Source organism: Agelaius tricolor, unplaced genomic scaffold (genome assembly GCF_023055355.1).
Source record: "Agelaius tricolor isolate 1412-34295 unplaced genomic scaffold, bAgeTri1.0.p SCAF_19, whole genome shotgun sequence".
Taxonomy (NCBI): Eukaryota; Metazoa; Chordata; class Aves; order Passeriformes; family Icteridae; genus Agelaius; species Agelaius tricolor.
Window position 1 is genome coordinate 13,941,229 of NW_027269279.1, and position 24,414 is coordinate 13,965,642.

At 49.1% G+C, this 24,414-nt stretch overlaps 1 protein-coding gene across 5 annotated transcripts in view; it reads right to left on the minus strand.

Moving 5' to 3' along the window:
* Positions 1-21,611, minus strand: part of MGRN1 (mahogunin ring finger 1) — a 50,585-nt gene extending 28,974 nt beyond the window's left edge. For 3 of the 5 annotated variants that reach the window (XM_071444404.1, XM_071444407.1, XM_071444408.1), the window contains exons 1-4: positions 21,394-21,611; positions 13,980-14,098; positions 11,657-11,745; positions 4,741-4,887 (exon numbers count right to left, since the gene is read on the minus strand). In XM_071444404.1, the coding sequence (XP_071300505.1) occupies positions 4,741-4,887; positions 11,657-11,745; positions 13,980-14,098; positions 21,394-21,481 (443 nt within the window). In that variant the 5' untranslated portion in view covers positions 21,482-21,611. The remainder of the gene's footprint in view (positions 1-4,740; positions 4,888-11,656; positions 11,746-13,979; positions 14,099-21,393) is intronic. The other 2 variants (XM_071444406.1, XM_071444409.1) reach the window with 1 other exon arrangement.
* Positions 21,612-24,414: the final 2,803 nt, after the last annotated feature.

Sequence of the window (24,414 nt, forward strand, 5' to 3'; positions counted from 1 at the left end):
CTTCCAGCTCCAGGCTTGGTTTGACTTCTTCCCCTGAGGAAAGAACTGCTGCTGTCATGTTTGAACTGCACAATCCTTCCTGCTAGTCAGCAGGACACCTACAGCTGGAACAGTCCCAGGGGCCCTCCCAGGAGAAGGCTAATGGTGTGCACATCCAGGATTCTGCCACACAAGGCAGGGATGCACTCATAAAAAGAGAATACAAATATCCCTGCAGCCTGCTCCAAAAACACACTTGTCTCCCAAACCAGGGTATCTAAGGTACAAACACATGAAGCAGTTACTGCAGGAGGAGGCAGGCTACAACTGGGAGTCTTTTAACTATTCTCTGTGAGCTGCTGCCAGCCCCACCATGGAAATGCAATGCAGAGTACCCTCTCCTTTATCTGGAGGAAAATTACATTATGGGCAACCACTAGTGAGCAGCTGAGGCACAGCTCACACATCTCCATGTTTCTCCTGATTTCCAAAACTAGAGAAAATGGACACAGCCAGAAAAAGAAATAAAATTGAAGATACTGAGGGGGGGTCTTGAGCTGTTCAGAGGCAGGTCAGTGCTAATTCCTTGCCACTAAAGAGACTTGGACACTGGCAGATCTGTTACCCTTGGGGTGATGCACTAGCTCATCCTCTGAGAACTGATCTCACCACAAAGTAACCAAGCAAAAGGCATTTCAAAGGTGAGAGGAGCAGTCCTCTCCAGATTCAAACTAATTTCTGTTTCATCCAAAAGGCTTCTACACATATCTGCACTAGCACCAGAAAGTGCAAGGTACCTTCCCCTGGGCATGGGGCTGCAGAGGTGAACACACCTTTAAATCACCAACACAATCACCTTCACCAGACCTTGCTGGTCATCTGTGGTCCCACAAAAGTGATGACACAGCTCCCTGTGAGTTCAGCAGTTCAGGACAAGAGGCAGGCAGCTGTTGGCAGCTATGTGTTCCCATGGCCAGGAAATACTGCAGCTGAGTGTATCTCCCAGCACAGTTACCTGGGAAAGTCTGCTGAACTTACTTTGAGACAGGTCAGGACAGGACTGACAAAGCCACCAGCTTTTAAATGGAGCCCAAATAACTCCAGGAGGAAGCTCCTTGGCTTGCAGAAAGGCTTCCCCTTGGTCATGGAAACCAGCTAATCCCAAAGCCAGGCCCAAGACACAGTGCTGTGGCTCTCAGGTGAGCAGAGGCTCCACAACAAGCAAAGCCACTGCTCAGGGAGAGTCACCTTCCCTTCCCTTCCCTCCCCTCCCCTCCCTGCTCTCACCCCAAAGTGCATGACCACAACCACGTTGCTGGCAGGAGTTTTGCAGGAGTGCTGATACTATCAGGATCAGTGGCTGTTCCAGCAGGGAAGCAGGAATAACTTGTTTAGCACTTCTAAGGAGCCATGCTGCAGGCTGAGAGCTGGGAGAAAATTCCTGCTTTTCACAGGGGGCCAGAAAGTTTCTCCCATTTTAAGATTCAGCATTGATTTAGGAGAGTGGAAAAAAAAAAAGGTGTTTTATTTTAAAGAGCATCTTCATCCCAATCAAGTGCAATAGAAGAAGTGTTGAATTTATACACAGGACAGCTTTTGCACATGCTTGTTCCATGAATGCAGCTGTTAGCACCAAAAGAGATTGAGGAAAAGGAAAATCCACCAGCCCAGGCAGGGAAAGCTGCATTCCTGTTAGTGCACTGAAATGCACTGCTCCACTCAGAGCTCGAAGAATGCAGCCCAGATTTTTTTTTTCCACAAGATTTTGAAAAGAATAAATCAAAGTAATTACAGCATTGCCCTTACAGAACTGCTTTGCAAAGCTGAAATCAGAGCTTCAAAAGGTTTTTACTAGCAGCCAGCAAATCCAGAGAAGCAGAGATGCCTACTTGGGCAGCTGCACTGGCCCCAAGACGTGCTTCAGGAGCCACTTCCACATGGAAAAATAGCCTGGGTTGAATTAAAGCAGCTTATAAAGTCTATATTTGTATCTGACTTCCCCCCTACACATCTGCACGAAATCAGGATCATGCCTTCCAAAAAGTTCCCTGGCTTCTGGTGCAGCCCCTGCAGCCACATTTACATAACATTTATTGTTCAAGCAGCCCAGAGCAGGCACAGGCAGTTCCTCATTCCTGTATTTTGGAGAATGGAAGTATGATTTATTAAATGAAAGGCCACAAGTGGAAGAAAGAGCTGAATGTGGGTGCTTTGACCTTTTAGAAGGTTTAGTGCACCAGGGACTGCTGCCACCCCAGCAGGACAGCACAGAACCACTGGCCAATTTTTCATTAGTGGGGAAATCACTGCTGATCCTGGTTTCATGCAGAGGGCTCAGGAACACAGGCTTCAATTCTGCCATCTAACAGAGATCCCTCTCTCACTGAACCATGGACAGGGTGGATTAAAATAACTCATATTTTTAAAAAAATATTTGAAGTCAACAGCTCTGTTCATGTTCAGAAACTCTACCTAGGAATTGTTCAAAATTAATTTAAAAGCCATTGGGTAGCTCATGTTTGCTGCACAAGTTTTAAAGGACAGATAACAGCACTGGTGACAGTCACTGGCTCAGTGAATGGCACTAAATTTCAGAAAAAAGTGGTTTTAAGTGAACCAAAACCTGTGTTTTCTTCCTCCAACCAACCAGCCAAGAGGAGAGCAACTGTAAGTTACAGAGGACTGAAAACACTCTCTGTGCAGAAACAGTTGGTTATATTTGGTAACTAAAACAATTCTATTAAGCAATTATTCTTCAAGGCACAATTTGACAAGAGAGTCTCTTAAGAGTCCAACATGAGCAGTTTAACCAACAAGAACAAACACTGCTGCTCTTGGGTCACTCAGGTACAATTCCAGCCCAACACAGCCTGGTTCAAGACATGGGCTGAAAAAAAATTAAAATATTTTTTTTATTGCCATTTTGGCATAAAATGTAAAAGTGGGAGTCTGAAAAATAGATTTTAAATTATATGGATATTCTTTACAGACTGTGGCATAAAAATATAGCAAAAGGTTTGATATGAAGCTCCCTGTGCTGTAGATGCAGATGTTTCATTGCTACTGACCAGTGACAATGAAATTCTCCTTCAGGGTAAACCAACAGGGAAAACAAGATTAAAATCAATTATTTAAACCAAGCCTTACAGATTTAAGCCATGGCTTAAGTCTAACAATGTAAATACATCCACCCTGGCCATAGAGGCCCTCAGCTCTCCCCATTAGCCCATGGATGGTTTCCTTCTGAGGTCAAAACCCAAGGAACACTGCAGGGCAGCACCAGGGACACTGGCCACCTCTCCACGTTGTACCTGTGGTAGGGAAAGAGGACTTCAATCTCCAAGGCTGCCATTCCAACACCTTCACTAGCACTAAATTCACAGGAAACCTAAGGACCTAAGAGACAGAACATGGAAACTTCATCAGGATTTCTAAAGCTGCATTCAGCTCTGCTCTGGAAAAGCTGGATCTAAACAGAAAGTGTATTCAGTTTGTTGAGAGATAATTTTCAAGCACTTTAAAAAGGAGCTCATTTATTACCTCCCCAAAATAAAGGCAGCCATAGGATTCAACAGAAGAAGGGAAAGGGGCCTGAACAAAAATTCTGGATCAGGATATCCTCCAGTTTGAAGGAATGCATATCTGGATTGGAGAATTGAGCCACTCTCATTCCTAAAAATACACTATTCATTGATCATTAGTGGGATGTTTATGCTTTGCATAAAACAAATAAGCCCTGTTATGGTTTGCCATAGATATTTCTCCCTGCTGAAGCCTCTGCAGGTCCCTTCAACCAAGGCAAAGTTCAGCCCCAGCTCCAGAGCATCACTGCAGAAGCCATCAGCACTATGTCCAGGAGCCTCTGGTCAGCCAAAAGCCTCTGCTAGAGGAAGCCAAGAGCTTCTGCAGCCTGAATCTTCCTTTACCCCTGGAGCAGAAGGAATTCTTTGTCCCATGGCATTGGAAGTGCACCATACCATAGCAGCAGCTCACGTGTACCCAGCTCACATCAGCAGAGCACATTCCAGCCATCTTTGTCTGAACATAGAGAGGAAATTTTCATAGTCTTGTGGGATACAGTGTTGACTGGAATGGTTTAAATGTGCTGATTTAGATAAAAAGGTTTTCAATTCTGGAGGGATGTACTATCAGGATATGAGAAGGTTCCCACAGATGTCATTTTGGTCATTCTTTCCACAGCTAACCACAGACTAATGTGTACATGGCAGGAAACACACACAGTCAGGGCTGCAGGAAGTAAATCCTCTCCCATCTCCCAACAGCCAGTGCTGAGCTGGGCATTTATCCCAAAATGGGCTTTGGGTGGGCCTCAATGCCACAGACTCACTCTGTAAATGTCAGACTGAACTTTACTTTGGTGGCCCAGATGCTCCTGTCACAGGGAACACAGAAAGGCAGTCAGTTGGGTGATCTGGGGGAAAAAATAGGCAGTATTTGAAGGGAAGGGTGGTTGGTTTTTTAATTTCACAGAACACTTCCCTGACAAAACATATAGCTGTGAGTTCCTCTCCTTTGTTGCACACAGAATGGTTTCCCTATACCTAAACTAAAAAGGGAACAAGAGAAGATATTGGCTATGTGAAGGAATTGAAAGTAATATTCGAAGTCATCAGGAAAAAAAAAAAAATTTCCCACTCTACCATGTGTGGCAGCCCTGCCTCAGGGGTGATTAATGAGATGTTTGAGAGCTCATCATCCCAGCTCCTGTGCCCCTCCTGTGCCCACCAGCCCAGGACTTACACGGCCATGCCACCAACAAACTCCTCTGTAGCCTGGCAGTAGATTGTGATGGCAACACGGGCATCTGCATCAAAGGTGAACTCCAGGCTGTACAGCACCTTCTGCTTCCCATTCTCCTCAGTAGGGCTGTCAACATCATCTTTGTACCTGAAAGGCAATGCCACAGGATTAGAACACATCTTATGAGATATCAACAAGATCACTCTGGAAATAGAGACAAGAGTACTCCAGCCCTGGTGTTCCAGGCAGGCAAAGCAGCCTGGGCTTCCACCTTGGGCTTCTCAGATTTCCATTCTTTCCCCTGAGGAAGGTTCTTCCAAGATGTGACTGAAGTTATTGAAGTGAACTAATGCTGGTGGTGAGGGATCTCAGCCAGCCCTACGGTGCCAGGACAGAGGATGACATTCAGGACCTCCCTTTCTTGTCTCAAATGCTGAGGAGAAGAAACATTCTCCTTCCTTTTAAATCTTCACATTAGGCTTAGTATTTGGGCTAAAGAAATCCTGCATGGACTTGAGAAATCTGAAGTGTAATTCTTTTAACTCTGCAATGAAATGGTGAGAGACAGGCAAAAAAACCAAGGTTTCTGTAACACAAAGAACTCCTGAAGCTCAACAAAAGGTACCTCCAGTATCACACAGAAGGTGACTTTTAGCTCAGAAAACATCCAGATATATGAACTTCAAACACTTTTAAATGTACAAATGATCAACTAAAACTCTGGTGCTGTGAGGGAGCTCATATGCATTTATTGTATGAACAAAAATTAACACATCCAGCTGCAAACAGACACATGATAACCAATAGAATGAGCTTAGAAGTTATTTCAATTAATGTAAAAGCCTAATTTGGCTACAGGCTCCTGCATAGCTGAATCCCACTGTGTGATCACCACTGCCAGGGTTACTCCTTTCCCCTTCTGCAGGAAAAAGCACAAATCCATTGAAGAAGAGGTCTGAGGCCAGCTCTGGGGCAGTCAGCTGTGGCCATGGGCCAGGGGGACTTAGAGAGTGCCAGGAGTGGCCAGAGAAACCAGCAGATCTTGGAACAAGCAGCCAACACAACACACCACAAGAAAATTACAGAGTGATGGAATATCCTGAGTGGGGAGGGACCCTCAGGATCACTCAGTCCCACCCCAGGCCCTGCACAGACCCCCCAACACTCCCACCCTGTGCCTGGGCATTGTCCAAGCTCTCCTGGAGCTCTGGCAGCCTCGGGGCTGTGCCCATTCCCTGGGGAGCCTGGGCAGTGCCAGCACCCTCTGGGGATGAACCTTTCCCAAAATCCAGCCTGACCTGCCCTGGCCCAGCTCCAGCCATTCCCTGTCCCTGTCCCAGAGATCAGAGCTGCCCTGGGGAGGAGCTGCAGCCCCCCTGAGCTCTGCCCTCAGTGTCCTCCTCTCCTGAGCTGTCCAAGCCCTCCCTGCCTCAAAGAGCAAAGTGACAGAGAAATGGATGTGATTCACTGGCAGGGCAGCAGCAGATTCTCCATAAATTCAAATCCCATGACCACAGGTACCAGTGTGAGCTCAGGCACTGTGTGGGAATGGTGAGGGCAGCAAGGCTGCCTTGGAGAGGTGTAACAGCACTGACTTGTCACCCAGCTCCAGCCTCACTTGTTCATCAGTAATACCTTAATTGCTATGATGGCTGGGTCACAGCCAAGCAGCTGAACTATTCAGGAAAAGCTTGGCATCCTCTTTATCTTCACAGAATCAGCCTCTCCCCTCACTAAACAGCCTTGATGAATACACTGTACTGTCAAAAATACCCAGAAATGGGTCAGACATACCTCTACAATTCAATCTAAAACTGTCAAGGGAATCCTTATTTACCAAGTTCACTGACATATAACAACTGCTGCCTAATTAAGAGGGTTCCAGCTTGAATTTTATTTAACAGCACACCGAACAAGAATGAAATATTCAGTTTCAGTAATTTAATACAGAAGGTGCAAAATAAAATTTAAGAGCAGTAGAATCAAATACCCAACAACACATGTACTTGTACTAATGTAACCCCTAACTAATGGCACACACCCACATTCCTGTCTGAAGGGCTTGGAGAGGCTTTTGCCAGAGGTTCACCTAGGTCAGGGCAGCAAATCAAGCTAAAAACACCCAACATGCCAGTATAAAAAAAAAACAATTCCCAAGAACTGGAGTGTTAACATCTGCAGAAACCTGGATACAATACACAGTACAGAGCAAGAGGGTATTTCACACAAACTAGTTGCACTGAAAGTGAAAATCATGGCATTGGAGGCTGTAAAGAAGAAATACTGGGCAGAAGGGCAGATTTACCTAGAGAACACAGGAACCATCAACATTTTGTGCTGGACTGACCCAAGAACACAGACAGCAACAATCCACTCACAAGTGTTGTGTGTGTCTGACAGAGCAGCAGCACAAGTCACCTCCTGCTGTGCTGCACTCTGTGGATCTGAGGCTCAGTGAAGGATCCAGGCTATGACAGACCTGGCACTTCTGCCAGAAGCAGCAGGGTGGGAGAACCAGCACCTCTTGCAAGCACAGGCTCCTTCAGCCTCACCTCATGCACAGGTAGGTATTAAATAGAGATGCCCAGCACAGACTGGGATACCTGTGACAGCACCAAGTAACAATGGGGACACCTGGGTGTGGGGCAGCTCACACACAAACACATCACTGGCACAACCACTGCCTGCTTTGTCTTCTCAGGGAAGTCACAAAAAGCACCTCAGATCATCCTCCTGCTCCCAACCTCACCCTGCAGCTCCCTGCCAGCACTCAGAATGTGCTTCCATCCTTCCAAGGAGATAAGGGGTTAAAGCTAGACTAGATCTGTTGCCCTGGGAAACCACTGAGGGGCCACTGCAGTGCCTGGAGGGAAGGTTTGTGAGGGATGCAGGGAGGAGAGGCTGAGCCTTGCCTGCCTGGAACAGCACCACTGGAGCAGAGGGCAAGGTGCAAGTGCCTAAAAGGTGACAGTCACAGCAAGGCTGTGCCCTCCTGCTGTCACACCCCCGCTGCTGGAGGCACAGAAAATCATTCACTACCTTCAGTACCTGAACAGTACAGAAAGATGCAGAGAGACTATTTACAAGGGCCTGGATTGATAAGGCAAGGGGCAATGGCTTCACACTGACAGAAGGCAGGGTTAGATTAGACATGAGGAAGAAATCCTTCCCAGTGAGGAGGCTGAGTCCCTGGCACAGGCTGCCCAGAGCAGCTGGGGCTGCCCCTGCATCCCTGGCAGTGTCCAAGGCCAGGCTGGACAGGGCTTGGAGCAGCCTGGGACAGTGGGAGGTGTCCCTGCCATGGCAGGGGTGGAAGGTGATGGGATTTGAGGTCCCTCCAACCCAAACCAGTCTGGGATTCTATGATCTGCCCCAGAGCAAAGAGTGCACAGATGGTAGCTGGCCTGAGGAACAAGCAAAGCCTAACATGGTGCATACTTTGAGAGGCAGAGACACCTCATGTGCCACCTTAATGTGCAGGAATGGTGGGATGTAACATCAGGGAAGTAACAAGACAAAAATCACACATTTTGCATTTCTCTTTCTTTGAAGGAGTCGTGGCAGACAAGGAGGTGGTTCAGGTGCTTCAAGAGCTCATCTGTCTCCACCTGCACTTGAATTTTACAGTGCCCATTTAGCCAAGTCCTACAGACAGTGTCCACGTGGGGTGGTCACAGATGCATGCACAGATTTGGGAACAAGTGACTTTGCTGGGTGTGCCTTTGGGTCATGCACAGAGGTGCATCAGAGCCTTCACAATCACAGGTACAGAGGAAAGAGACTGACCACCTTTGAGAACAAACAGCTGATCCAACATTTTGATGCAAAAGGCAAAGCAGGATGACCAAGGGAGCTGAGGCCACCTGGTCTGACATCAGTCCTGGATAAAACAATGGAAAGGCTGGAGCTTTTTATTGTCTGTTAAAGAATTAAAAGATAAAAATATAATTAACAGCAGCCATGACAGTTTTATAGAACTAGGTTGAGCTGAACCAAATTTATCCTTTGAGGAGATTCAAAAGTCTGACCAACACAGGAGACATGCAGGATAAATGTTAAGTATCCCTTGACTGAGTGCTGTGAGATCTGCACTTACCCAGTGTTTGAGCAGGCAATAAATGAGAATTAGTGACACCTCTGTCAGCACTGACTTCCACAGGGGACAGCATCACCAGACACAGGGGTGTTTGTCTCCTGTTTGGGGTTTCTGCAAAGATCTGTCCAGTTTAACACCATCCAGGCTGCAGAGCAGGCAGTCCCAGCCCCTCACCACCTCCAGCACAGGATGAACAGATCCAAGGACCAAGGTCAGCCCCCTGTGCTGCAGAGGGATGAGAAGGGATTTCCTTTCTCTCACTCCCTGCAACTCACCTGTCTCCCCTCAGCCCCCCCATCCACCTCTCTCAGGCCCTTATCAAAACACTCCATGACTATTCTCCATGACACTCCTGATGCTCCACACACATTCCCAAACCACCACAGCTGCTGATTCCTTCAATGCTGTCCAAAGCCCAGAAGCTGAAGCAGAGAAGCTGCCCCAGGGTGCAACAAGAGCCATTGTCTCCTGAGCTGGTCTTCCTCCTGCAGCTGGAAGTGCCTTCAGGAGAAGAAGGAACAGCCAGTACCAGCACAACAGGTACTGGAGCTCCAAAACAAAGCTTCCAATCCAAGGCCAAATGTGGGACACAAGAAAAATAGAAGGAAGGCTTTCTCTGTTAGTGGTTTACAGCACAATTCCTGCTACCCTGCTCTAAGGTTCACAGTCTCCTCCTGCCAGAGATCAAATACTCACACGGGACATTGAAGACTCAGAACTTCAACACCAATATCCACAGGTTTATTGTTTATCCTGTAAAAATTCAGGATCTGGCAAAGCTCAGAATTTTGTCTGGTCAGAGCTGAGCAGGAAGGCCAGAGTGGAACATTTCCCTGTATTCCTCTATGGCACCTCTCCTGTGAGGACAAGCTGGAGAGTTGGTATTGTTCAGTCTGGAGAAGAGAAGGTTCCAGGGAGAACTCAGAGCCCTTCCAGTGCCTAAAGGGGCTACAGGAGAGCTGGAGAGGGACTTTCAAGAGGGGCCTGGACTAACAGGACAAGGGGCAATGGCTTCTCACTGCCAGAGGGCAGGGCTGGATGGGATATTGGGAAGAAATTCTTCCCTGTGAGGGTGGTGAGGCCCTGGCACAGGTGCCCAGAGCAGCTGTGGCTGCTCCTGAATCCCTGAAATGTCCAAGGCCAGGTTGGACAGGGCATGAAGCAGCCTGGGACAGTGGGTGGAACAAGGTCCCTTCCAAACCAAACCAGTCTGGGATTCTATGAAAAAGCTTATGGGGATGTTACCAGCAGAACATCCACTTAGAACTTTACACCTGGACACTTGGCTCAGTATCACTGTATTTGGTGGAGGATGTGGTAAATTGATCAGCTCTGGAAAGAACGTGCAAACCTCAGCCACTGGTTGTGAATAAGCCAGGCTGGAGAGGGCACAAAGTGTCCTTTACGTGCACAGAGGGAGGAAGACAAAGCCTCTGGGCCAGAAGAGCACAAGACAGAATGTACCCTTGGGGACTGTCAATTAAACCTCATTTTGGGTCTACATCAGTGCAAAATTCAATAAAGTCATGTTGGCAGTGTTGTCGTCAGCACTGACACAGCAGCAGCACAAGAGCCTGTGAGAGCTCATGAGGCAGAAAAAGAACTGCTAGTAGCAAGAATTAGAGGGATGAAATTAGATACTGTCAATGTGCATGGACACTACATTCCAAATAGTCCAGAGCTGCAGCTCTGGAAATGGGACGTGTGAGCACAGAAAGCAGAATGACAGAACTATATGTACTAAACCACACCAACTGCTCCATTCACAGCCAGGCCTCTCTCAGGGAAAAAGCCATTTCCCATTTGGCTTATGTTCCTTCTCTTTTTTCCTAGAGAAGTACTTCACCCTTATGCTGAAAAACCAAAGAGCTTTCAGAGCAGTTTACCAATGGTCACTTATTTGGAAGCTCCATGAGCTTTGAAACCACAGGTTTTGCTCATTTAAAACAAAACAAAACAAACAAAAAAACCCACATCTGTTTTCACATAAAAACAAACTGAGGATTTTTGGTTATGACTCCAAGTGCTCATGTTACACCAGGCTCTCAGAGCCACCTTGGCTGGGAGCTGCAGCTGGAGCCTTGCCAGAGCTCCAGCCCCAGACACAGAATCCAGAGTGACTCCAGCCAGGATGGTTGGGAAAGGCTCTGCCTGGACATCTGCCCAGAGCTCAGACCCAAACAAAGCACTGAATGCTGGGCCCTGTACCTCAGCCATCTGTTGGAAAGGGGACAGCTGCAGGTCTGAGTGTGAGCCAGTGCTTTAATGCAGCTCTGCTGGTTCAGATCTCAGTGTGGAGCAGTGAGAGCGACCATCCCCATGACTGTCCTTCCCCCATGCATGGCACACAAGCCATCTCAACAAATGCATAACACTGGGACCAATCTTCATCCTGGCAGCAGGAGAAACCTGAGGAAGTTTCACTCAAGACCCATCAGCCTTCCAGGCCCATAACTCGAACCAGAATCAGCTCCCTTCTGGCTTCTCCTTGCACAGGAATGCAGGAAGGAATCTGTCTGTAAAGTTTATTGACCTGACTAATACCTTCCGCTCGTGCTAATGATTTCATGGCTTTGTTTACCACTCCAGTCTGTCCTGCAGAAACAGACACATCACTGGTCCTGTTTGGAAACAGAGATTGTTTGGATAAGGAGCATATAAACCACTTGAAAGCTCAAAAGAGAGCACAGAAACCTCTGGACATATCTAGCAACAAGGATCTGGATGTCAGCCATTCTCCAAAAGCTTAGCAGTACAGCTTGGCTGTGGCTGAGAGATCCCTGGGATGAGTAAAATGAAAGGTTCAGGTAAGGGCAGTACCTGACAAGTCGGAGAGAATCCTTGCGGATGTTCACCAAACTCCTCAGTGTCTTCACTGGCTCGTGTGGAGCTGGAGTTATGTAGGGAAACTGCAACAAAGAGGCAAATCATTCTTCTGTTATTACACTATAAAGGGTAGCAGCATGTTACCTAGCATCCAATTTACCCAAATCAAGAAGCATGTGGCTTTCAGGGTATTCAGTACAGCAGCCACAAGGAACAGCAATAGCAAATTTTATTTACTGATAAATCAAGTGTGTTTCAGGGTGAAAATCCTGCCCTGGCCCAGCAACAGCTCATACTGGAAATGCACACTTTAAGAAAGACCTCATGAAAATGCCCTTTCTCTCAACCCTGAATTCTCAGTCAGGAAAGCCTTGCTCTCCCAAGCTTTTATTTCCACTAAAGAATCCACCTTCAGCTTGAGCAGAAGAAATGCAGCTCTTTCATGTGTATTGCAGCATGCAAGCAGTGATCTGACTGCTAATCAGCATGCTGAAACCCTGGATTACTGGGGGAAACTCTTTTTATTCTGAAACAATGGGGCAAATGTTCTGGAAAAGAAAAGAGACAGGGATAGGGGGCCTCATTCTATTCTACAGTCAAGAAATCTTCTCTCACAGATTGTCCTTTAAATAGGGACAATAATGCTTCAGACTGTAATTCTCCTTAGTGGGCACAGGATCTCCAGTGAGAAATGCAAAGGAAACTGCTTATTGTGATGATCACAACCTGTACAGCTGCAGAGCTGCCTGCTGGGCACCAGGGACCACCAACACATTTCCTTAGAAATGAGGCAAAGCCTCCCTTACTCCAAAGCAAGAACTGGGCCCATGTCCAGAAAACAGTGCTGCTGCTCAGTGCTTGAGTGGTTTTTTTTTTCTTTTTCCTTGAAGATTAATCAGAGCTGCCAAAGGGCTTTAACTTTACATAGGCAAACTATATTCCACAACAGCCTCCTTCTCTTAAACCCACTTGGCAAATGTCCCATGGTGTTAATGGGCTCTCACCCACTCCCCTCTGGAGAAATGATGAAACCCAGAGCTGGGATGTCAGCAAGGAAGCCCAGGCTGGGACATGCAGGTGACTGAACGGTGCCAGCTCAGCCCCTGCAGGGAGGGCCCTGTGTGCAGAGTGGCCCAGGGGATGTGGTGAGCACCCCCAGGCCTGCCCAGCACTGACACAACCACAGAGCTCCAGCTCAACCCCCTCCTCCCTAATTCTGTTGCCCAAGTGCATTTCCTGGTTAAACAAAGACTTTCCAGATTCCTCCTTGTCCATCCTGTGACCTGAGTGTGGCTCTAAAATGACCAATGGCACAGCCTGAGGAGAAACTCAGAAAGCAGAACGTGCTTGTAACTGTTCCAACTCCAACTTGCCTCAGTTTCCCTCTTCTGTAAAACCAGGGTGATCCCAAACTGCCACCAAGCATTACAAACATGAATTAATTAATTAATGGTCACAGCTTTTCTGATGAGACATGCAGGTAATTAAATTAAATAATTAATTAAACTAGAACCATGACTTCTAGTTCTCATTTCATGTTTGGAAGCTGCAGAAACAACTAGGAAAATAGTGAACAAAGCAAGCAGCTCTTCCCTTTCCTCTCCAGCACTCAGAAAAGATCTCCAAATGGCTCCTACTCTGTCACCTTTTGGTTCTTTTAAGCAGTTCTGAGATGCAAGAGAAATCCAAAACATAACACTTTGCATAAAATTCCTGTCTTTCCCTCAAAACAACATTATTCCCTTTTCAAGAACAAGCCAACCACTTGAGCAAGTTGCTTTTCACACTCTCACAGACATCTGTGGGCCCAAAATTACATTTATGTTCCAGCTAGGAAAAGAGAAGGAGGGACTTTCTGAGCAGCCCACCTAGGTATAAACCCCACAAAATGTCAAGGTCTGTCTTAACACTGCCCCACACCCAGTCAGGTCACTCAGACACAGCAAACAGCATGTGTTGAACACAAAACCTGCCCAGGAGCCTTGGGAAGTTCAGGCTCTGCTTCCCAGCCCTCTCTGCAGCAGGTTTTACACTTGTTCAGGCAGGCAGGCAGAATCAGTCCCAAATTCTGTGCTCCTCAGTCCCTGTTCTTCCTCCCCCACCACTAATTCCTTCTGTCCTCAGTGAAAATAAGCCTCCAAGGTGAATTCAGCCTCTCAGGAAAACTCAGTTTGCATCTGAACAGACTGGAATGACATTCCCCAAACAGTGAGGACCTCTCAGGTCTGTGCCACTCTGCTCTACAAACCCTACCCAAGATTTTCCAAAAATGGCAGGAAACAAAAAAGAGTAAAACAGACAGAACGTAGGAACTTGCCTGAACTGGTCTATTTCCAAGGAAGTTTAAGTCCATGTTCTCACCAAAAAGGTAACCCTCAGGGTGAGGGGTGTCAAACTTCTCACCTCCCATAAAGAAGTGACTTGCAAAGTAGTTTCCTAGAAATAAAAAACACAAGAGAATGGGAAAAAAACTCTCTAAATGAGTGCTTCCTGGAAAAGTCTGTGCAGTTTTAAATTCACAAGTTTTAAGAGCCACAAGACACAGAAAAGACTTGCTTATTCACCCCTTTGCTGTAGTACTCACCACCAGTGCCAACAGTAGGAGAAGAAAGGAAAAAAACCAAACAAATGAAACAAAAACCTAGAATAAGTATTACAGTGGAGATAATTCCACTTCAACTTGTTTTCCAGAGAAGGAACAGGAAGCAGGAAAAGTCAGCTCTTTCCAATATTGCTCCATTCTGGTCAATTCTTCCTGTTTCCTCCAGTTCCCAGTGTGAAGCCCAGTCCCACAAACACCATGGGCCTGCTCAGAGAAGGATGAGGCTTCTCCCACTGCAAAGCTCAGCACAGCCAGAGGTCTCCTGTCACCTTTCATCCCCTCTTTGACTCCCATATCCCACACAAGAACCACTCCAAACCTTTACTGGGAGTGCTGGAGTCTGTACACCCTGATCTGATTCAATGAATAATGCTGACAGTTCTAAATGCAGAAACATGGATGTCAGGGACTGACTAAAGTGAAAGTCAGCTCTGAAAGTTTCACCATGAATTTGTTTCATTCCTCTTTAAGGTGATGCACTACAGTGAAAATTTCAGGACACAAAGTATCTGCAAGGTCCCTGGGATTCTGGAGCATGGAATTGAGTGTAAAATGCACAGAATTAATTCAGGTGTGTGAGAGCACCACAAAGTAGCTCCCTCCTAGAAAGACTTCAGGAAAGCACTCTCCCATGGGAACTTCACAGAGGTACAGTTTCAGAGAAATGAGTATCAGGAGAGAACTGAAATAAAAGGCTCCATCCAAGCCACTTCTCTTCAAGTTTCAGAGTGGGGGATGAGAGGACTGAGCCAAATGTACACTTGCTTCCCTGGGTGCAATGCATAGACAGCATAAATTTGTGTTCAAATGAGTCATTCCAGAAGCAGTAACTAATCATCTGAATGGCTGTGGAGGCATTCTGGAGGGATCTGCAGTCCCTTTGGTTAGGAGCAAGCAGGATTTACTCAGAAATTGAAGGGGTTTCATGAATGGCCCTGTTTTTTCCATTAAGGCTTTCTCCCTTTATGCTTCAAGAAAGGCTCTTTTCACTCTGCACAGATGGCAGTGCCTTAATGATGATGGGAGGGCTCAGCTACTGCTGAGCTCAGCTAACAAGCACCCAGATGTTTGTAGTACTGAAACACATCCTGCTTTCCAGATCCAACAATCACCTTCAGCACAGGTCCAGCAGCTACTTAGAATCTGTCCTACAGAATCATTTAGGTTGGAAAAGCCCTCCAAGATCATCAAGTCCAACCTCTGACCTATCATCACCTTGTGAACCAGATCAGAGCACTGAGTGCCACATCCAGTCATTTCCTGGACACAAATGGAGGTGCCCCAAATGACAGGGAATCTTTTCCCACTCCTCCCAGAAGCAACAAAATTAAAAACCTAATCTGTATATAATGTCCAAGCACAGCCAGCCTGACACTGCCTCTCCATCAGAGATACACCATGCAGGTTTGTGTATGCACTGAGGTTCAGAAAAGCACACTGAAGGCTGGAATAGATTCCACATTTTATGTGGGTCAAGCAGGATTATGCTTTGGAACATTTTATTCCATCAGCTGAGAAGACAATGCTTGTGCAGGATGTCTCAGTAGCACAGCAGCTGGTTATCCTGGATCAGAGGCAGAGAACTCCCTCTTATCCAGTGATGAGACACAATTACACAATCATAGAATTGCCTTAAAGATCACACAGATCCAACTCCCTGCCCTGGACACCTTCCATGACACTAGGCTGCTCCAAGCTCTGTCCAGCCTGGCCTTGGCCCCTTCCAGGGATGACAAAGCCACAGCTTCTCTGGGCAGACCTGTGTCAGGGCTTTTTCACCCTCACAGGGAAGGATTTCTTCCTATTATCCAATCTAACCCAATTCTCTGCCAGTTTGGAGCCATTCCCCCTTGTCCTGTCACTCCAGGCCCTTGTAGATAACCTTGCCCCATCTTTTCTCTAAGCTCCCTCCAGATACTGCAAGGCCACAGTGAGGTCACCCCAAAGCTTCTCTTTTCCAGGCTGAACACTTCCAACTCTCCCAGCAGAGCTGCTCCATCCCTGGGATCATCCTGGTGCCTCCTCTGGACTCTCTCCAGCAGCTCCACATCCTTCCTGTGCTGGAGGCAGCTCTGCAGGTGGGGTCTCACCTGAGCAGAGGGACAGAATCCCCCCTCTCCTGCTGCCCACGCTGTGGGATCAGCCCAGGACACGGCTTGAGAGCATCTCCAGAGATGAAAAGGTCTCTCTTGCTCAACTGGAACAACACCCAGACACAAAACCAGCATGTTCAAGGCACCTGCCACACTGTCACTGCTCCACTAAGAACTGCTTTTGACATCTCTACCCAATTGTTGGGATTTCTCACCAATACAGTAGCTGGAATCAGCTTCAGTTCCACATTCAGACTGAACTCTCTTCATCTTCCTGCTAAGTCACCTCCTGCAATGTGAAGGAGAGGTTTTCTCCCCCGAGGCACTTCCTTTATAAGCAAACAAGAAACGCAGTGCCAGGCACGAGGAGCACAGGGAAAACCACTCTGAGGTTCTCAGAGGGAACACACAGAACAACCCTGAGGCTGCTGCACACACAGAAACTGCCACACACACGAGGTCTCAACAGACAAACAAACCAGAATGGCAGCAAACTGTCTCCACAAATTTACAGCACGGTTTTCAGCAGCTATAAAAAGATATTCTGTTGCAAGCTTTCAGAAAGCTCTTGCTACAATGACACCCAAGTTCAGAGCTCTCAAGTGAGACCAAAGTTACGGATGAATCCTCTCAACCACGATCACAACCATCTCAGAGTTTGCCCAAGTTGAAGGCAGAACATTTTAAGAAAGCATTTCTTAAATACCACACCAGGGACTGAAATGAAAAGGAAAATTCCAGATGGAAAATATGAGGCATCCTCTTTGGCAGTCACTGTGACATTTAGGATTTTTAGTGGCTCTAGCAGGCGTGCATATATATATATATATTCTATGCATTGGAATCCTAGGTTCCATTTCCAAATCCAGTACAGAGACAGCTTTAGAACTTTAGCCAGGCTATCATGGCTCTGGAACCTTGTTCCCATATGTTCCCCCAGGCTATAAAACCACCTTAAGCAGGTGTTCCAAGGCCAGCTTTACACACAGCTCTGTAGCTATGGGCACAAGGAGGATGCTAAGTGCCATTCTCTTTGGCAGGAAAAAGAAAAAGCAAAAAATCCTTGGACTGATCCTCCACAGAACTGCTACAAACAGAAACCCTCCAGGAAAATGCAGTGACACGCTGACCAGGAAAGAATCACACATAAATAAAAAAGGATGGAATAGGATAGAAATGCCATAACAAAGAAAAACTGTGGCTTCACTTCCCCAGAGTAAATCAGCACAAAGCACAGAGCAGCATGAGATAAAAGAGAACATGACCAAGTGAGGCAGATGAAGCCCAAGCAGTGGTTGTAAGAGGAATTGTTGTGGTGGAAAACTTTACAGTGGCTGGAAAAACTGGGACCACTGGGACAGAACAGCCAAGTCTGACTCATTCATTTGTCCTATGCAAAAAACCAAACTGGAACCCAAGGCTCCTTCAAGGCATCAAATGACACCAAAATACTTTATATTTAGTACAGCATAGTGCTGGGGGTTTATTATCATAATTGCACCAGCATTAAGCACCAGATTGTCCAGTCATAATTACCTCTCCCTAATCCCATATCCATGCAACACATGGATGTGATGCACAAGAGACAAGCTGGGAAGGGACACAACCTACAGGAGGCTGAGCACAGCTGTAATCCCATCACAGCATGGCTGTGTCACAATGTTCATTAACAGAAAGCATTTAGGTGCCCATTTAGGCTTCTCACCATTAATGCAATTAACAGTGAAGTGATAGAAATTGGGTTCTGTTTAATTACTCAGCCAGACAGTCACCACCATGGCAGCACAGTCCCAGGCACAGCCTGAACCAGCACACAGGGACAGTGACACTGTCATGGTACCCAGAAGCACACAGATGGACTGGCTGTGACTCTGGATACTCTTCTCCTATTTAAAATTGCTCTTGCTTTGATTAAAGCCTCAATCCCAAACAACAAAGCAGTTCAGCTTCAGAGAGGAGCAATCCACTTCCTTTTCTTCCTCCCAGGAATCTCCAGGGGATCCTCTTCAAGAGCCTACTCCAGAGGAGAAGAGCCATCCCAAGGGCACGTGCTCCATGCTGCAGAGGAGCTTATGGAACAGGAGCAGAGCTGTGGGGAGCACTGGGGCATTGCTCACTGCCCCAGAGCAACAGGGGCATGGCACATCCTTCCACTGCTCCAAGCACTGAAACACCACAGAGATCACAACTCTAAAAAGGGGAAAAAATAACCATTTTTAGCCTGTTTCACAGAGGCACTTACTCTTCTGTACAAACCAGGCCTTCCTCCCAACCTGTCAGGCAGGCACAATGCCTAAAGCAAGAAATTTTGGTTAAAAGGTACCAGCAAAGAGGGTTCACACAAGGAAATTGGGTATCACCTTACAGCAGCCTCAGTCACCCAGATGGAGGAGGAAAAATGTAGGTGATACCCACCCAGAGCCTTGGAGGAAGAAGCAGGGCATTTTCTGAGGATTTCTGACTACAAAACTGCACACAATTTCCAACAAAGCTGTTAAACACCCTGCTTCACTGAGGACTGGCTCATGCAGACCAAGGTGGATTCCTCAGCAACCTCCTGCATCCTCCCCAGGGCATGCGACTGACCCAGCAACAACCACATCAAAAGGCAATAAAGGAGAAGTGAATATTCCCCCCTGCCTTTGCAACCAGCTGGGACTCACCAAGGCTCAGCCACCGTGTCCCTCTCCACAGGCAGGCTGAAATCACAGCCAGAACACCGGGATTTAGGTATTCACCTGGATTTAGGGTTTGTTTCCTTGCACAGTGTGTCCTTGGCAGGGGGGATTTGCTCCCTCATCAAACCCAACTGATGCCCACCATGGACAGCAGCTGAGCAGACATTTGTAGTTAAGTCAAGATCTGCTGAAACCAGAGACAAGGAGGGATGGAATGGAAAAGGAGAAGGACAGGGCTGCACACAGGATGGGTGACCTCAGGTAATGCTCCATCTCCACTTGTCCCAGACCATCAGGGGTAATCTCAGGGCCAGGAGTGAGAGTCAGGCTCACTCTCCAGCACACACACCCAACACAGCCCATGGAAAACCAGCTTCTCCCACACAGGGCTCACAGCAGCAGGGTCCAGTTAGAAATAATTAGCAAACATTTGGCCCAAGAACATTTTGTACTACTTGCAGCTTGCTTCCTGAAATCCAAACCATACCCACTCACTTCCAGTCATCCTCACTGCCAGGTTTGGTCCCAACCTTCCCATCTCCAAGACAATCACTCTGGAGATGGCAGGACCTCAAAGGACACTGTCCCTCTAACACACTGAAGGAGGGAGGGGAGCTGCCATCCTGACAGCCCTCACTGTTCTGGGCTTTGAACCTCCACCTCAGAGGTGTTCACCACCTCTTCTTCTGCCTAGAGCTTGAACAGCTCTGCTCTCTCCCCAAAGTCAAGAGGATCCTTGTTAGATAAACCCAAAGTATGTGAAGAGAAAGCCCTGGCTTAACACCAGCTTTCAAAAAGAGCACAACAAAATGCCATAGAGAATCAATTAACAAGCCTTTAATTGCACCCAGAGCCTTTGTAGGAAATACAAATATTTTTATTTAACCAGCTGCTTGAAAGCATTGGCTGTTCAGTTCTACAAGGGAGATATCACATGTGGAACACTCTTTGGGAGCATTATGGTCCACAGATCCCCTTCCAGGGAGCTTGGTAACACACAAACCCAACCTCAGGAGTGGGATGGGGTTACCTTGCCAAGCCCCAAACCCAACACACCATTAACTTCCAGTTCAGCAGCACAGGAACAACAGGATGGTGATGTGAAAGAAGTTTAATGTCCATTGCATATGGTGGTTATCATTAATCCACTCTTTATCTAAAATGCTGTCACACACAGATCCAGCTGCAGCCAAACTGTGACACTTGCCTTTCCCAGCTGCCCAAAAACCCAGCTCCCAAACCCCCTAAAAAAGCAGTTAAATTTCCTAAAAGAGACAACACAGCTGTTGGACTTTTCTAGGCAGGTTTCCCCCTTCCACCTCCTCCATGCCACCATTCCTGCTGAGGGCCAACCTGCAACAAGACAAGGTGTAATGATGACAGGACTCTGTTTGAGATGATCCTGCATCCCCTCCAAATTAAACAAGGGTCCTGGTCCCCTCTGAGGATGTCACAGCCAGCAGGTCATGGACACACACAGGACTTGAATCTCTGAATGACAAGTCTTTGTATTTCAGAGTGAGGGGACCCAAACTGCTGCTCTGCAAATTCTTCAGCCTGCCTGGAAAAGCCCTGCCAGAACCAAAACCTAGAAAAAATTGTAAGCAAATGGATATTGCAGGGGAAAAGAGTACCTGAATTTCCCTGACCACTTGTTTTCTGAGAAGAATAAGTAAAACTGTTTAAACAAGTTAAACCTGGTTAATCTCAAAAGCCAGCCCAAGACAAGGTGAGTCACGGGCTCATCCCACCTGCACACAAGTGGCACCCAACTCTCCAAGCCCTCAGAACAATTCCCTGTGCAAAACAGACACCCAGTAGGCTGTGTCAGCCCAACAGGTCCGAGGTGACAGCCACTGCCATTTTAAGGAGTTAAAGGGAAATTTGGCCATCGTGTATTCAACCAGACTCCATTCTGCTCCCTGTCCCAGCGAACTCCGCCGCGCTGCCCTTTACCGGCAGAGCCGCCGCACTGGCCCGGGACCAGCAGCTCGCTGAGGCCGCAAGTCCACCGTGGGGAGCGGTCCCTGAGCACCCTCAGCACCCCGGGATGACGGGCGGTCACGGTGCCAGGCGGCGCGGACAGCTGGATGAGGCCTGGATGCCGGGCACGGGGACACGGTCAGAGCAGGGCACCGACCCCCGGGCAGAGCCGGCCCGGTGCCACCGCTGTGCCCACTGACATCCATCCACCCACGGCCTGTCCGCCAGCGCGGCCGGGCAGGGCCGCGGGCAGAGCCAGAGTCGGTGACAGCCCAGACCGGTGACAGGCAGCCCTTTCCCCAGCCTCCCCGCCCGGCCCGGGGGGCACCGGGCCCGCCACGGCCTGTCCCCCTCCCCGGTCCCCGCGGCCCTCACCGGACTTGGGCGGGTAGCGGTAGGCCGAGTTGGCCTGGATGTCGATGTCCTCCACGCCCGCGATGCGCCGGCTGAGCAGGGAGCCCATGGCGGCCGCGGACAGGGCGGGCGGCCCGGGGGCGCAGAGCGGCGGCGGCGGCGGCGGCGGCACCGGCACCGGGACCCGCACCCACGGCGGCGGCGCGGGGCACGCCGGGACAGCGAGTCCTCACGGCCCGGGACTACAGCTCCCGGCAGCCACCGCGGCGGCGCCTACCAACGGTGGGGCGGGGAGGGGCGGCATCTACCAATGGGGGCGGGGGGGGCGGTGCCGTGAGCTCCGCCGGCAGAAGGCGCTGCGACGGGAACGGGAATGGAGATGGGGAATGGGAGAATGGGGAATGGGGAATGGGGAATGGGGGATGGGGGATGGGGAATGGGGAATGGGGATGGGAATGGGAATGGGAGAATGGGGAATGGGAGAATGGGGAATGGGGATGGGAATGGGAGAATGGGGATGGGGATGGGAATTGGGATGGGAATGGGAATAGGAATAGGGATGGGGACAGGAATGGGAGAATGGGAATAGGGATGAGGATAGGGATGGGAGAATGCGAATAGGGATGGGAATGGGCATGGGAGAATGGGAATAGGGATGGGAATGGGAATGGGGAATGGGGACGGGGTAGAAAAACAAAGATGGGAATAGGAGTGGGCCCAGGGATGGGCATGGGGCACTTTGCATGGGAAGGACCCGGGCATGGACACGGAGATCACCAGGGCACACCTTAGATGGAGAAGCCCTTGGGAGCTCCCACAGGGATGCTCGAGGACACATCCTGTACAGGGAAGCACGGGGAGGATGGATGCCCAGGGACACACCTTGCACAGGGATGCAGAGGGGGAATGCCCAAGGCCATGCTCTGCACAGGGATGCACGGGGAGAGGGGGTTCCCAGGGACACATCTGGCACAGGGAAGCACAGGGGAGATGCCCAGAGGGACACAGCCTGCACAGGGATGCCCAGGGCTCTCCAGGGACACATCATACACAGGGATACCCAGGGAGAATTATCCAGGGCACTTCCCAGAGGTGGGACCTGCTACTGGCTGAGGCTGAAAGCCAGCAGGAAAGGAGGTGATCTGCCTCCCAGGGGGAAGCCTCTGCTTTCTGAGTTCCTCCTCTCACAGGTAATCCACACATGAAAGCAAATGGAGATGCCTGAGGTTTGGATGTGAGGACAGGGAATGGCCACAGGCTGCCTCACATGTGGGACAAAACAGTCAGAAGGATGGTGTGGAGGAAGAGGCATGAAAAAAGCCACCAATGTCCCAAGACTGAGTCCCAAAGTTCCCTCTGGCACAGAGAACAGAGAAAAACCACTCCCTGTGATGGGAAGTACCTCCCTGCACACACACTGCAAAGGAACTGGGGACCCAAATTCCCAGCAGTGGAGTTGGGAATCACTGAGAGACATGAAGGAGCTGAGATGGCACATGTGAAATCCCTTAAATTGGCCTTGAGAGCAGGAAAGAGGGCTGGGATTTAGGGAAATGGGATGGAGCAGGGAGCAGAGCCTGCCAGCACGGGAGGATTTTGTGATAGCAAGTGAGCAGGCAGTGGGTGGAATTTGCTGGCTGTAAACACAAACTAAAACACGCCCAGCAGGAATAAGCAAACAATCCCCAGGCGAAACGTGCTTCCGGACAGTTATTATCCTTGCAGCTGCCGTGGCCACACGAACACAGCCAGAGGGGCTGGAAGAGGCACGGGATGCAGGGCAACACATGCTGAGGGTGAGGACAGGAGCAGACCCTGCTCTTCTGCATCCCATTGTGCAGCAGGGCTGGGAAGGAGGACAGGGATAAAGCAGGGAATGAGCAACAAGTCCTGCTGGCCAACCACAAGAGATGAATACCCTGCACCTGGCACAGGGGAGCCTGAGGCTCTGGCAGTGCCTTGGCAGTAACTGTGCCTGGGAACTCTCTGCTGTGTCCCCCAGGATCCTCCTGGCACCTGGAGTGCCAGTGCCTCTCGCTCAAGCAGCCTCTCTGTGCAAGGGTTTCTCTAACATGGACAGGGAGGGATGGAGCCTGCTGACCATCACAGGGACAGGGATGGAGCCTGCTGACCATCAGAGTGACATCTATGCTGGCCCAGAGTGTGTCCAGGGCTCCCTGCCTGCACAGCCACAGGAACAAGCTCTGGGCTGTGCCCTGGGATGTGAACAGCCACCAGCAGTGGGATGATGTGAACAGCCACCAGCAGCCCCAAACTGAGCAGGGTGAATTCACAACCCCCAAGGCCTCACTCTGCAGCCCAGCAGCTGATTTGGGGCTCAGTGCTGGAGCAGACTGGGCACAGCAAGGATCAGTGGGTCCATCTCCCTGTGCTGTCCTGAGAACTGGTGGCCAGCTGGCCACATCCTGGGGGCAAAGCAGAGTAGTGTTTGCACCATGAAGTAGGCAAAGAGGAGAATTTGCATTTGAGCAGAAGGTGAGAGTCCCTCTCCCTTTCCTCCCACAGCCTAAGCACCGAGAGCATCCTGCCTTTTCCAGCTCAAAGAGGCATGCAGAGGCAGCTGCCCCAGAGCTTTTTTTGGGACAGAATAGTGGAATCCTAGAATGGCTTAGGTTGGAAGGGACATTAAAGATCATCTCACTGCAAACCCACACTCCCTGAGCAGCAAAGAGCTCGGTGCCATGTGAATTAAGCAGGGAGAGCCCTGTCCCCCTGCCGGGGGCGTTGGCTCTGCCCGGGGAGCTGCAGCAGGAGGGCTTTTGTTCCTCTGGCAGTGGGAAGGTCCCTCCCGGGCTGCCCAGCTCTCCGGAGCACTCCGAGGAAGCCGTCGGGCCCCGTGGGGGTTGCTGCCATCTGGGAGGGTGTCAGAACTCACTAAATCCCTCTGGGTGTCCAGAGTTGCTGAGCCCCCCTGCCAGAGGGCTCAGAGACCCTGGCACGCAGCCCAGAACACCTGTGGGTTTGATTATGACCCATGGAGCAAATTACCAGCTTTGTATGAAGACCTGAAAGCCACAGAAG